At 40.3% G+C, this 14546-nt stretch overlaps 1 protein-coding gene across 10 annotated transcripts in view; it reads right to left on the reverse strand.

Moving 5' to 3' along the window:
- SLC26A8 (solute carrier family 26 member 8) overlaps window positions 1–14546 on the reverse strand; it is a 79361-nt gene that overhangs the window by 15241 nt on the left and 49574 nt on the right. For 9 of the 10 annotated variants that reach the window (XM_047732211.1, XM_047732207.1, XM_047732200.1 and 6 more), the window contains 3 exons: window positions 8487–8634; window positions 7315–7428; window positions 1587–1664 (listed from right to left, as the gene is read on the reverse strand). In XM_047732211.1, coding sequence (XP_047588167.1) covers window positions 1587–1664; window positions 7315–7428; window positions 8487–8634 — 340 coding nt within the window. The remainder of the gene's footprint in view (window positions 1–1586; window positions 1665–7314; window positions 7429–8486; window positions 8635–14546) is intronic. The other variant, XM_047732205.1, reaches the window with a different exon arrangement.

The raw sequence follows: 14546 nt of genomic DNA on the forward strand, positions 1-14546 counted from the left end.
GTAGACTTACATATAGTTTCCATCATCCAAGAGATAACCATGGTTAACATTTTGGTATGTGCTATATATTTTTTCACATAAAATTGGAATATTGAAGATACTACTGTATATCATATTTTAAAAAATATTGTGTCAGTCAGTCCCCTTGCTAACTGGTTGAGATCCTAGCCAGAATGCTCCACCAACTACTCCAATAAGAATTTTTTAACAAGCTATCCATAATCTATCCCCAAGGAAGGACTCATTCATAGTTTAATGCTCATAGAGCCCCATTATTACAGTGGTTTAGATATTCTACCGATCAGTTGGTGTTCACATCTTCTCAACCAGAAACATCCTAACCAGATGCTATAAAAATAATGTGAGCCAAAAGCAAGGCATGTACTTTTTCTAATGTATGTATGATAAAGGAGGGCCCTTGGTGAATTCTGACAGATTTTTATTTGTTTGCAGTTTTAAAGAATTCTGATTCTTCTAGCTATACAGAAAAAAAGAGAGAGATAGAGGGAAGAAAATCCCTATTCAAAGTGCATTAGTGAGCGGCTCTCCTAAAATAGACTCTAAGAGTTAATGCACCTTGCTATAGAAGCTACATTCTGGAGATGACTTCTGCTGGGAATCAGAGGACAGCTTGTGTGATAAATACAAGCTTAATCCCACCTTCCATACATATAGATTCTGGGGCTGAGTTCCAAGATCTCTGAATCACAAGAGCAGAAGGCAGCAGGAGCCTTGAGGTAGTCCTGCTCTCCTGAAATCTGATATTTACCAGGTGGGATGGAGGTGTTCAAAAGCATGAGGATAATATTTGCAACCACTCCAGCTTGTAAGCAAGCTGCTCCCCCCAGTCATGACTTCCCACCTCCCTTAATACTATCTAAACATGGCGAAAGGCAACGTTAAGAAAATTTACAAGGAAATTGTGGTCACTGAGCACTGATCTGTATTGCAACTGAAAACAAATTAATGACAGCCAATCATTAATGCCCCTGGCATTTCTAAATGCAGGGTGATCAGTCTCTCACAAAGGGAAGAAATGGCAAGTATATAGAGGCATCCCAGCTGAACAGGGTTAAAACCCAACTTTCAGAACCTGCTGTCTAGTGTAAACTCATCACAAGGCAGAACGGCAGTAATAAGGGGATTGAGTTCATATGAATGCAGAACAAGGCCTTCTGGAAACGGCTTAGGAAAACAGATGGCATGAATACACAATGAGTTTCCAAGCCTGAGTCGGTGAGAGGCGTTCTGGCATCTGAAGTCTATTTTGGTCATCTTTAACTAAATCCTTACTTATAAAACTTACTTTATAGCTTAAGCAAGAAAAAGAAGATTAGTGAGAATGAGAAGAGTGACAATAATACCTAATACCTCTTGTGCACTTACGATTAGTTCAACACTGTTCTCTCTATATTACAAACATTACTTGATTTAATACCCAATCTTGTGAGGTGGATGCTATTATTTTAAAGGGAAGGGATGTGAGCTAGGACAGGGCCACCCCTGGGGACAAGGTGAATGCCCCGCCAAGACACAATCTGGAGATCTGATCTTTCCCCACTTGGTTATTTATCAGTTCTACTTACATTTGGCATTTCATGGAAAAAGTGTCCCACCTTCACCATCAGGAGCAGCATCACACCTGCGCCTACCAGAGATGCAAACTGAGGAGACAGAGCCAGTTGGAGAGAGACCATCAGGAACGTATTGGTCCCTGTCTGCAACTGAGGCCTTCTGCTTGGTGAGAAGCGTGTCATTTTTTTCTTAAAAGGAGTTGAGTGTAACCATCCAGCCCAAGTGCATTTTTTGTTGAGCTGACATTTTCAGGTCTTGTCAAAGTGCTAAGCATACACTAGGTACTCAAGAAATACTTGTCAAATGAATGCATGAATGCTTTCTGAAAAGTGCTAAATTGTCTTGGCTATTTGAATCTTTATTGCCCTAGCTTTGCACTGTGAAATCTGGAGTCTTCTAAGGTCGGGTTTTCATTACCTCCCAAATTTAACTCCTCCTGGAACATTCTAGAAAAGCCCTAGTAGACCCATTACTGTCCACCCTAAAATCCCAACCCCTCCATTTCCCATATCAGTAAATACCTCCCTCCTCACTCTCCTGCTTGGAGCTTGGATAACTTCTCATCAAACAGCGTTAGAAATGCTCCATCTTAAAAATGCAATGATAATCATTTCTTATGTTCCTCAGTTTTCCTCTGCTTCATTACCATAAAAAAAAGTTACAAATGTGAGTCAGGGCTGCAGAGAGCAGCTCTGGGTCCTATGCTAGCTGCGTGACTCTGGGCTCGGTGTTGCTTGGTAAGCAGGGGCTCTGATTGGCAACTACAGATAGCAAACTGAGCCACATAGTTCCCTTTAGAGTCTCATGGCTCTCTGGACAGAGTCTTGGACTCAATATGTCCTCCATGGCTAAATCTCCATCGTTTAAGCCTCTAATAACAAAAATGGATACAAAGCAGTATAATTTCCCACTGTGTTGGGGGATCTGTGTGGGGGAAGATAAAACAAACCACTGATCAGAACTATGGCCCAAACAAGCAAGATCTGAGGGAGTCCCTCAAAGCTAACCCATTAAGTGACAGATCAGCAATGATGCTCGAATTTTTCTCTTTGTTTCTTAGGAGTGGAAAGAAAGAAAGAAAGAAAAACCTTCTTACTGGATTCCCTCTCTCTGCTCACTGCTATTTGCTTATAAATGCATCACTAAAAGTAAAAGCAAGGAAATCAATTTCCTGCTTCCTTCTTTCCACAATGGTAGGGTTGAAAGAAGATTGAGGAAAACGGACCACTACAACTGAAACTCAGGGAGTTCTATGGACACACATTTTATACCCTGTGGAACTGAAACAGGTAACTGAGAACATGAGCTTCTCCAACCAATGTACACATCAGCTTGTTGCCGGATCTAGTGTAATAAGGGTCTTGCATTGGGTGGTCTTCGTTGGCACTGTAGAAAAACTACTTTGATCAGCACAGGAAAGTACATCAGCACTTTTCCTTCCTACCACTTCTTTTTTCTTGCTGTTTGGTTTGTTTTTGTTTTTGTTTGCCTTGGTGTTTTGTTTTTTTGGCATTCCTGGATAGGCTTGACCTACCTCCCACTTCTTTTCTCCAAGTTCTTCTGATTAAAGGAAACAAAGATAGGCAGATGCTAAAAAAAAAAAAAGCTGCATAAAACCTAGATTTAAATGAGTACAAATCCGACACTGAATCCCACAAAATTTGCTGCTGAGAGAGGGGTGGGAGGCCTGCCAATAATTGTGTCTCCCTGGGCTGCACACGCAAAGGAGCAGACTTTGGGATCAGAGGGCCATCCTTGGTGGCATCGTGCCTTAGGAGGATGCTTGATGGCTCTCTGAATCTCAGACTCACTGTCTGAACAGGGTCTAAAGACAGCAAGCATGTAGAACTTTACATCTCATGCATATTTTGCTATTCTGCTCCCATTTTCCATCTCTTTCCCAGGTTTTCTTGAACAAAAACGGACTCTGCTGACTCTGCCTTCTCTTTGGGAATTCAAGGCACTGTGAGTTCCCACAAGCCACAGCCACTATCAACATGCAGACCCTCAGACACCAGACACCAACTACTCTATACACAGTGGGTTCCATGAAGTTGACGAGCACATTGCCAAGTATTGGCCCAGGCCCTGGGAACTTGGGGTAGAAGCTACAATTTTTGAACCTCCTAAGTGACAGGGGCTATGATAAGCACTATTACCATCTAATTTAATTTAATTTAATTTAACTGAAAAGTTATCTCTAGCCCAATTTTACAGATGAGGACTGCAGCCTCAAAAAGCAAAAGTAACTTGTCCAAGGTCACCCATGTAGGAACCACTGAGTTAGGTTCCAATCTATCTGACCGGCTGATTCCAAGATCTAGGCTCCCTCCAACTGGCCCATTTGCTTCCTGTAAGAAGAATACAACACGTTTCTTTCTTTTATATCTCTTTCTTTTCTTTCTTTAATAATAATAATTTTTTTAAAGCAGTTCTGAGAGCCTTGGGACATGGCTAGAAGACCAGTCCTTGGAAAGCAGGGAACAAGAAAAGGAGCCCAATCACGGAGAACATGGAAATCCAGTGGTTAGAATGTTAGAATGAGGTGAGCCGGACGATGGATTGGGGGACAGTCCAACTGACCACAGGTCTGGGGCTCTTCATATTCCCTCTGCCCTGGCCGGCCAACACTGAAATCCAAGCCTTGGCTGGAAGAGCCAATATGTTTTGCTGTAACCAGGGAAGATAAGTGGGTTCTAGACAAGGGAAATTAAAGTGAAAATTAGATTAAAAAAAAAAAAAGTGGCCTTTGGTGGTAGGTCAGGTCTGAGAGGTACAGAGCCTGCCCCTAGTTTCTCCTCCCAGAGTTCTGAGGAACTTGGAAGAAATGAAGGTGTTCCCAGGCAAAGTGACTCAAAAATCCCCAGAGAGGAGGGATAGAGAGAACACTCCACTGCTGTGGGATGAAGAGGGCTAAATGAATCTCAGAAGCCTTTGCTTGTCCAGATCAGAAACTCAGAGTGGAGGCTGGGGACCCCTAGTGCCTCCAAAGCCAGGGGCCAACTAACATTCTCGGTCAAACCAGTGATTTGCTGGGCAAATTAGGGTCTCAGGGAAGAGTTGACCAGCATCCCTAGGAGAATGCCCATCTGTGAAGCATTATTATGCCACAGGGAGAGTCATTGGTAGGGACAGGAGAACAATGCAGCAGCAGCAGCAGCAACAGAAAATAGATGAGAGCCCCAGCCTGCCTCTGAATTGGGTACTTTTTCCAACAGGCTAAATGCAACTCAAGCTGAACTGAAGCCTTTCTTTCCTCCTAGCTATACATATCCTAACCTACCTTCCTTTCTTTTTCTTTCTCTCTCTCTCTCTTCCTTCCTTCCTTCCTTCCTTTCTTAAGATTTTATTTATTTATTTGAGAGAGAGAAAGAGAGAGAGAGACCAAGTAGGGGGAGGGACAAAAGGAGAGGGAGAGAATCTCAAGCCGACTCCTTACTGAGCATGGAGCCCAACAGGGGGCTCAATCCCAGGACCCCGGGATCATGACCAGAGCTGAAAACAGCTTCTTTTTTTTTTTATTTTTATTTTTTTAAAGATTTTATTTATTTATTTGTCAGAGAGAGAGAGGGAGAGAGAGCAAGCACAGGCAGACAGAATGGCAGGCAGAGGCAGAGGGAGAAGCAGGCTCCCTGATGAGCAAGGAGCCCGATGTGGGACTCGATCCCAGGACGCTGGGATCATGACCTGAGCCGAAGGCAGCTGCTTAACCAACTGAGCCATCCAGGTGTCCCTGAAGACAGCTTCTTAACTGACTGAACCGCCCAGGCACCCCAGTCCTAACCTTCTTTCAATAATCTACAGAAGTCCACTTCTTCCACCCATCTCTTTCTTGTATTTATAGATTTATGGCACTTTTAATTTTTATTTTATTCTTTTTTATTATGTTATGTTAGTCACCATACAGTGCACTATTAGTTTTTGATGAGTGTTCCATGATTCACTGTTTGTGTATAACACCCAGGGCTCCATGCAATACGTGCTCTCCTTAATACCCATCACTGGGCTCATCCATCCTCCCCCCAAAACCCTCAGTTTGTTTCTCGGGTTTCTCCGATTTCCCCCCCTTCACTTTTCCCTTCCTTCTCCTAATGTCCTCCATTCTATTCCTTATGTTCCACAAGTAAGTGAAACCATATGATAATTGACTTTCTCTGCTTGACTTATTTCACTCAACATATTTATAAGACTTATTGCGCACTTAATGTTACTTGCCCTGCGATTTAGTTTTTCCAACTATGTGCGTTGTTTCTCCCCACATGTATCTTACACTTACCTACTGAATATACAAGGCATGTTGTCAAAAGTTAGTGGAGACTAATGTCTGGGATAGTCTTTTCCTCTTCTTATCATGAAATCCCCTCCTTTGATTTGAATGTTTGTACACATGTGCAGAGAACATCCTTCTTTTTTACAGAGCCCACCTTCCTTCTTTCTGCCCAACAGTGGTGGAAAAGAGCTACACCTTACAGGCCAGAGTGTCTGACAGAACGTGAAGTGACATGACATAGTCTTACTCTAGACTCAAGCTCTCGACCCTGCTAACTTTTATTGGCTTTGACCTTATGTTTCACCTATATCTACCCAGGGACGGGGACACTTTATCTTCCCCCATTAAAGTGTAGTGTCCATTCTCTGACACTTAAGTTTCTACCACGTGTCTGAGACCTAAGCTCATTGTTGACCTCTGTCACTGTTTCTCTGCCCTCTGAACCCTGACCCATTCTCTGGGCTTACTCCAGTTTCGATTCTGATAGTTCTCTGACATTTCATCATGCTGCAGAGCTGAGCTGGGACACCTCCCGTGCGGTAGAGCTAGAATTTCTATTTAGTCAGTTCAGAACCTATGGACATTGGACTTACAAAATCTCATGCCTGCAGTTAGACAAAGAGCTGGTCTTTAAAGTCTTCTCTACCATCATCCTCCCCTTCATTCTCCCCTCTGACCCACACATTTAGTTTACTAATTCAGCATACCTGAAGAGAATCTGACCCAGATGATTTGCTTATATTCCAAGGCAGACCGGTCATAAATTCTCTAGGCTCATCTAGACAAAGACCTTATTCTCTATCATGAAAGCCTCTTGCCATGCGCCTTGGGGAAACTAGGAAAGTTTCTAGTTCTGCAGCTAGTATGGGGAGAGGTGTATTATTTGCTTTCCCAGATGAGGACTGGGCATATATCTTTCCATGGAAAACAATGTTAAGAAGTGATGGTTAGTTTACCTGAAATATTATTCTTTGGGGGATGTTACATGAAAAATGGGTCTTTATGGGCTAATACATAGACACCTCTCATATAGAATAATATTTCTACAGAAAATGACTTATAAGTTCTACATTGGCAATAATTTTTAAGACAAAAGTCCAAGCAAAAATTTAGGCAAGCATGAAATCCAAGTTGCTCCAAGAGACCTTCCCTAACAAACATAACATTAAAGCAGCGGTATGGGGCACCTGCTTGGCTCAGTTGGTTAAGTGTCTGCCTTTGGCTCAGGTCTTGATCTCGAGGTCCTGGGATTGAGCACCCCCTCCTTGATCTTCCTGCTCAGTAGGGAGTCCACTTCTCCCTCTCTCTCTGCCCCTCCACCCTGCTCATGTTCTCTCTCTCTAACAAATAAATAAAACCTTAAAATAAAGCAGCAACAAAATTAAATGAATAAAATACTCCTCTATGAATATACATATGAGTAGTATAAATATGTTTCATATTAAAGACAAAATTCTATTCCAACATACCTGCTGTCTTCCTCCAGTCTTATCTTGGATAATCGTCCTGATAATAGCACCAGTAAACACACAAGATCTAAAAAATGAGCTGATGACATTGCAAAGGCCAATGGCTATTAAATCCTGTAAAGAAATGGCAAACACAATTGCCCACTGTTTGTGGAAGAAGGCAGGGTTGAGTTTGAATTCAAGGTATACTGTCTATTTCTTAGGTTTGACAATAAGATTGTTTCCATTATTTTAGACAACACTGAAATATTCTTTTTTTTTAAAGATTTTATTTATTTATTTGACAGAGAGAGATCACAAGTAGACAGAAAGGCAGGCAGAGAGAGAGAGAGAGGAAAGCAGGCTCCCTGCTGAGCAGAGAGCCCGATGCGGGACTCGATCCCAGGACCCTGAGATCATGACCTGAGCCGAAGGCAGTGTCTTAACCCACTGAGCCACCCAGGCGCCCCAACACTGAAATATTCTTAGAAAAAAACAAAAGGATGGAAAATCTGATTCCTGGACTAACTTGAATCTTCATTTTAGCTAGCCATCATAAGAAAAGCACTCTTTCAAAGTGAGAAATGAATTTTTTTGTCTTATTATTCCCTTTCACATGATTACTGGGACATAGAATGGCAGAGGGAAACATAGTACTATTTTTCCTCCCTCCCTTTTATACTACCTCAAAATCAAAGTGGGATACCTCTTGCTTTCACATCTCTCTTTGGAGTTCTAGGAAAAGAGCCAAACTTAGAATAGTGGGGAAATTAAACAAACAAACAAAGAAGGACTGTTTCTGGGAGAGTAGTGTAATTATGTTAGTAGCCTGGTTTTGATATTCCCTAGCATTTCTTATTGTGCCTTAGTATGTGCTTGACTCCTCAGGACTTTGGAAAGAAAGACAAAATTAAGAGAGGAATTCTGCTAGCTTAACAACACGATGCCATATGTTATCTTCTTGCCTCCCTACACCATAGCTGTTCTGGGGGAATAACACTCGTGTTAATTTAAGTGACTTCAAAGTTAAGTATGCCACACTCCTCAAAAATCCTTGGGTAATTATAATTCAAATTACAGTCTCACTGACTCTCTGGTTACAAAGAATGCAGCCTTCATATTAGCAGGAGACTCAGATTGGAGAACAAAGACATAAAGGTCAGAGGATATAAGAGAAAGGCCTGTCATCTCACCTGGTTGGAATTCACGTAATAGTTATGGTAACTGGCAATCTTCTTGCCCAGAAATATGAGCAGAGAGGAGCTCACTAAAGCTAAGGAGAAGGCTTCTAAAATAAGTTCAGGAAGAATCTTCAAATCTGGTGTCACAGGAAACATGAAGCTGGAATAAAATGGTGGAATCATTCCTAGATAGCAGGAACAACTTATTGGTCCCTCCCCCACTCCAGACTTATCATGTGGGGCAACTGGAATGACCCTTTAAAAAAAAATAACAATAAGAGATAAGAAGAACAACTGAGGCAGCAGCCTACCAAAACCCACAAGCAAACACAGCCAGGTTATAAAAGCCATTGTGAGAACATGCTCTGCTATCTTCCAGGTCAACGTTTTTGCCACATAGCAACAGCAACAAACAGGACAGGGAAGCAACAAAGATTGATGGAAAATGGCTCATCCACGCTGTTGGGAGACCATACTAGTGGATAAACAACAGGCAGATACCATGTCTATGATGGGTTACAGCTAAAAAACTCAATGAATTCTATTCTACTCATCCTCAAATCTTTCAGGGTATAACTTAAATCACTGTCCTTTGTACCAATTACTTCCAATTCTAACCACACCTTCCATTCTGCAGTTTTTCTCCCCAATTTTTTTGAGTTGGTAAATATGCATGACATGAAATCTACCATCTTACCCATGTTCAAGTGTACCAATGGCGGTAAATATATTCATAATGTGCGACCATCTCCATCATCCACAGCTGACACTCACCTTGTAAAACTGAAACTGTATTAATCCCGTTAACCAATAACTCTCCATTTCCCCCCTCCCTCCCTCAGCCCTGGTAACCACCTTTCTCCTTTCTGTCTTGATGATTTGGACTATTCTCAGCACCCCATAAAAGTGGAGTCATACAGTGTTTGTCTTTTTGTGACTGGCTTAGTCCACTCAACATAGTGACCTTGAAGTCCTGCTGAAGGCAGATGCTTAACCGACTAAGCCACCCAGGTGCCCCCAAACTAGTAATTCTTTTAAATGTATTGGTCTCTTAAAATTATGTAAAAAATAAAGAGTGGAATTACAAACCATTGTTAAAAACATTAGTTTTTATAATTTCCCAATATTTACCTTTATTAAGATCCTTATTTCTTTAGACAGCTTTAAGCTACTGTCTAGTGTCCTTTCATTTCAGCCTGCAAAACTCCCTTTGAGCATATCTTGCATGGCAGTTCAAGTGGTAATAAACTCCTTCAGCTTTTGTCTATCTGAGAATGCTTTAATTTCTCCTCCACTTTTGAGGGAAAATTTTGCAGGATATAGGATTCTTGGTTGACAGTTTTCTTTTTCTTTTAGCACTTTGAATATGTTGGCCCACTGCATTCTCACCTCCAAAGTTTCTGATGAAAAATCTGTTCATTACTTTATTGATAAGCCCTTGTGTATGTATGAGTCACTTCTCTTTTTGCTTTCAAGATTCTCTTTGTCTTTTTTTTTTTTTAAAGATTTTATTTGTTTGACAGAGATCACAAGTATGCAGAGAGGCAGGCAGAGAGGTGGGGGGAAGCAGGCTCCCCACTGGGCAGAGAGCCTGATGTGGGGCTCGATTGCAGGACCCTGAGATCATGACCTGAGCCGAAGGCAGAGGCTTAACCCACTGAGCCACCCAGGTGCCTCTTTGTTTTTTGAAGTTCGATTTTGAATCTAGATACAGGTGTCTCGGAGTTTCTCTAACTAGGAATTTGTTAGATTTAGGCATTTACATCCATGTCTTCCATCAAATTTGGGAAGTTTTCAGCCATTTTTTTTCTTCAAATATTGTTCCCCGTCTCTTTCTTTCTCTTATCTCCTTCTGAGACTCCCATGAAGTGAATGTTGTTCTACTTGATGGTGTCCCATAGGTCCTTACAGCTCTGTTCATTTTTCTCTGATCTTTTTTCCTTCTGCTCCTCAGATTCAATAATTTCCATTATCTTCAAGTTCACCAAGTCCTTCTTCTGACTGCTCAAATCTGTTTTTGAATCCTTCTAGTGAATTTTCCTGTTATTGTACTTCTTAGCCCTGTAACTTCTTTTTGGTTTCTTTTTAAGTTTTCTGTGTCTTTATTGATATTTCCATTTTGTTCATACATTGTTTTCATGACTTTCTCCACATTTTCCTTTAGTTCTTTAAGTATTTTTAAGACAAGTGTTTAAAGTCTTATGCTCATAGATCTGCCGTCAGGCCTTTTTCAGGACAACTGTTGTTTTCGTTTCTTTTTTCTTTTGAATGAACCATACTTCCTTTATCTGCCTTCAGATTTTTGTGGACTATTGTGTATTTGAATCTAATAATGTGATAACCTGGAAATCAGATTCTCCTCATTCCCAGAGTTTGCTGTTTTTTGTAATTGTTCTGTTGTTGTTATTGTTGTAGGCTGTTTTTATGCTGAGGATAAGCTTGATGTATAAACTTAAGGTTTTCTCAGGGTTTTTCTGAGCCTGTACCTTTCTCTGGGCATGGGTAGTTATGTTCTAATTTTTCTTATATATACAGTTTTTTAAAAATCTCCTAATCTGTAATGTATGACTTCCAAAAGGGGAAAAAAGAGAAAAATGAAGAATTAAAGGGGCACTACCCCTTTATATCCCTTGGAAGTCACTTTTACCAGAAGGGGAGGGACTTGCAACAAATGGGAGTCGAGGTGCAACAACAATGGCTGTTCACCTTTTTGTTTGCACCTCTGTGGTCAGCAGTAGCAATCAGCAATTGGAGGAAAGATCCTCAATATTTGGAGGACAGGGTCTTCTTTGCCCATGCTTCCTCCCTCAAGTTGTGTGCAAGTTGCTTCAGGTATTCTACTGCCTGCCATAAGGCTAGATGTGGGGGATGGTAGCTGTCACTGTGCTAAGAGCTGAAATTTCCTGAAATTAATTGCAATTTACCACCCATGCCTTCCCCTAGAGGTTACAAGGCTTCAATAGGCTATAGAGTTCCAAAATAGTCAGACAGATTCTGCGAGTGCAATTTTTGTCAAGGTGGGGAGAGAGATTCCTGGTGCTTTTTATTCTAACATCTCCCCAAATCCTCTTTCAACTCCTGTTGATTTGAGGTCACCAGATTGTTGAGACTTGTCCAACTTGCTGGTAGTCACTGTCATCTAATTCTATTAAGTCAATATATATATAATTTCTTCTAAGATCACATCATATAAAACATTGCCAGTCTCATATTACCACGAGTAGAACTTCTTCCCAGGTATATCTCCCACCATATAGTTAACCAGGAAAATCTCCTTAAGACAATAAACTTTCTTCTTTGTCAGTATTACTATCAGATTGCTGATCAGAGAATTAAAGATTATCTTGCTTCTTATAGGAATGGATGCTTGTCTGTTTGTGAATGGGTTTAGGAATTTCACTCTGTTATCCAGTTATCCAGAGTATCTAAGACAGGTTCTGTGTGGTCAATTTTAGGCTGACTTCTTAGGACTTAGAGACTGATTTTGGTTCCCTTCATGGGCATGCATCATTGAGTAACACTCATAAATATTTGGTAATTTATTTTTAATGTGGAGAATTTCCCAATATTTGCAAAAGAAGAAAGGATGGTATAGTGAGCTCTTGTGCACCCATCACTCACTTTCAACATTTAACAATTTATAATCAGTCTTATTTCATTTGTACTCCTACCCACTGCCTATTCCAAGATTATTTTGAAGCAAATACCAGGCATTCTATAGTTTTAAAATTTGAAAGATATACACGGGAAGATTAATACCAACTTATCAATATAATCAAATATACAATTAATGTTCAAACTTTCCCAAATGCCTTATAAATATATATTTAACAGTTTGTTTCAATTAGAACCCAAATAATATCCATATGTTACAATTGGTTGTTATGTCTCTTAAATCTCTTTTAAGCTATAGGTTCTTGCTCCATATTTTTGTTTTTCCTCCCCACAACAAAAGCTGTTGTTGTTGTTGTTGTTAAAGAAACTTGAACACTGGTCCTTTTCCCAAAAGATTTTGCTGATTGCATCTCTGAATTATCATTTAACATATTCCTCTTTTGTATTTCTTATAAATTGGTAGTTAGCCTTTCGGGTTTGGTCAGATATGGGCTAATTTGGGGGGCAAAAATATTTCATAGGTGGTAGTGTGTAATTCTGTCAGGAGGCATAAGATGTCTTTTTTAAAAAACTATAATCAGAGGGGCGCCTGGGTGGCTCAGTGGGTTAAAGCCTCTGTTTTCGGCCCAGGTCATGGTCCCAGGGTCCTGGGATCGAGCCTCACATAGGGTTCTCTGCTCAGCAGGGAGCCTGCTTCCCTCTCTCTCTGCCTGTCTCTCTGCCTACTTGTGATCTCTGTCTGTCAAATAAATAAATAAAATTTACAAAAAACTATAATTAGAAGCACCTGGTTGGCTGAGGTGGTCAAGCCTCTGCCTTCTGCTCAGGTTATAATCTCGGGGTCCTGGAATTGAGCCCTGCCCTCTGTGGGAAGTCTGCTTGGAGTTCTTTCCCTCTGTCCCTCCACCTGCTTGTGCTTGTGTTTTCTCTCTAGAATATATAAACAAATCTTTAAAATAAAGATTGTTCTATTTCTGTGCGAAATACCATTGGAACTTTGATAGAATTGCATTGAATTTGTAGATTGCTTTGGATAGTATGAACATTTTAACAATATTAGTTCTTCCAATCCATGAGGATGGAATATTTTTCCATTTATTTGTGTCTTCTTCAATTTCTTTCATCAATGTCTTATAGTTTTCAGTATACATGTCTTCCACCTCCTTCATTAAATTTATTCTTATGTATTTTATTCTTTTTCATGCAATTATAAATGGGATTGTTTTCTTAATTTCTTTTTCTGATAGCTCGTTATTATGTCTTTTTGTGATGTTAACAGATGTTACACTAGTATACTTTAATGGTGATATCCTAATTCTATAATTCCTTCTCCCCTAAGTGGCTGTAATACTTGTATAAAGTGAAGTATCTGAATATCAATGATTTGGATCTCCCAAAGAGCAGTTCTTATAGGAAGAGCATATAAATGCTTACTTTGTTCTTTTTATTTAACAATTTACAAAATAACAAAAGTTGGTTCTACAGCATTTTGGGAGGGTGAAAAAATGGGTTTGCTCTTAAAAAAAAAAGATTTTATTCATTTATCTGAGAGAGAGAGAGAAAGCAGTGGAGAGGGGCAGAGGGAGAAAGAGATAAGGAGACCACTCGTTGAACAGGAAGCCCAACATGGGACTTGACTCCAGGAATCAGGACCTGAACTGAAGGCAGACGCCCAAATGACTGAGCTACCCACCTCTTTTAGAATTTTATATTCACTGATTTAAACATATTTTATATGTTTTGCTGGTAAAAACCTCAAAGTGATATATAGATTCAAGGCAATACCTATCAAAATTTCAGTGACTCTTTCGCAGAAATGGAAAAGCTGATTCTAAAATAAAGAAGAGGGACGCCTGGGTGGCTCAGTTGGTTAAGCAGCTGCCTTCAGCTCAGGTCATGATCCCAGCGTCCTGGGATCGAGTCCCACATCGGGCTCCTTGCTTGGTGGGGAGCCTGCTTCTCCCTCTGCCTCTGCCTGCCATTCTGTCTGCCTGTGCTCGCTCGCTCTCCTCTCTCTCCGACAAATAAAAAAAAAAAATCTTAAAAAAAAATAAAATAAAATAAAGAAGAATAAAGGTGGAGGGCTCAGGGTATTCCATTTCAAAACTTACTGTGAAACTGTAGTAATTAAGATTGGTATACAGATCAACAGAAAAGAATTGAGAGTTCAGAAATAAACTCAAACGTTCATGGTCAATCGATTTTCACCAAGAGTGCCAAGACCACTAAATTGGGAAAGAACAGTCTCATCACCAAATAGTATGCAGACAATTGGATATTCACATGCAAAAGAATGAACTCAGAGCCCTATCTTACAACATATACAACAATGAACTTGAAATGGATTAAAGGCCTAAATATAGACCTGAAACTATAAGATTCTTAGAAGAAAACATATAGGTAAATCTTCATGACCTTGGATTACATTACATGACTTTGTAATACCAAAAGCTCAAA

Source organism: Lutra lutra, chromosome 6 (genome assembly GCF_902655055.1).
Source record: "Lutra lutra chromosome 6, mLutLut1.2, whole genome shotgun sequence".
Taxonomy (NCBI): Eukaryota; Metazoa; Chordata; class Mammalia; order Carnivora; family Mustelidae; genus Lutra; species Lutra lutra.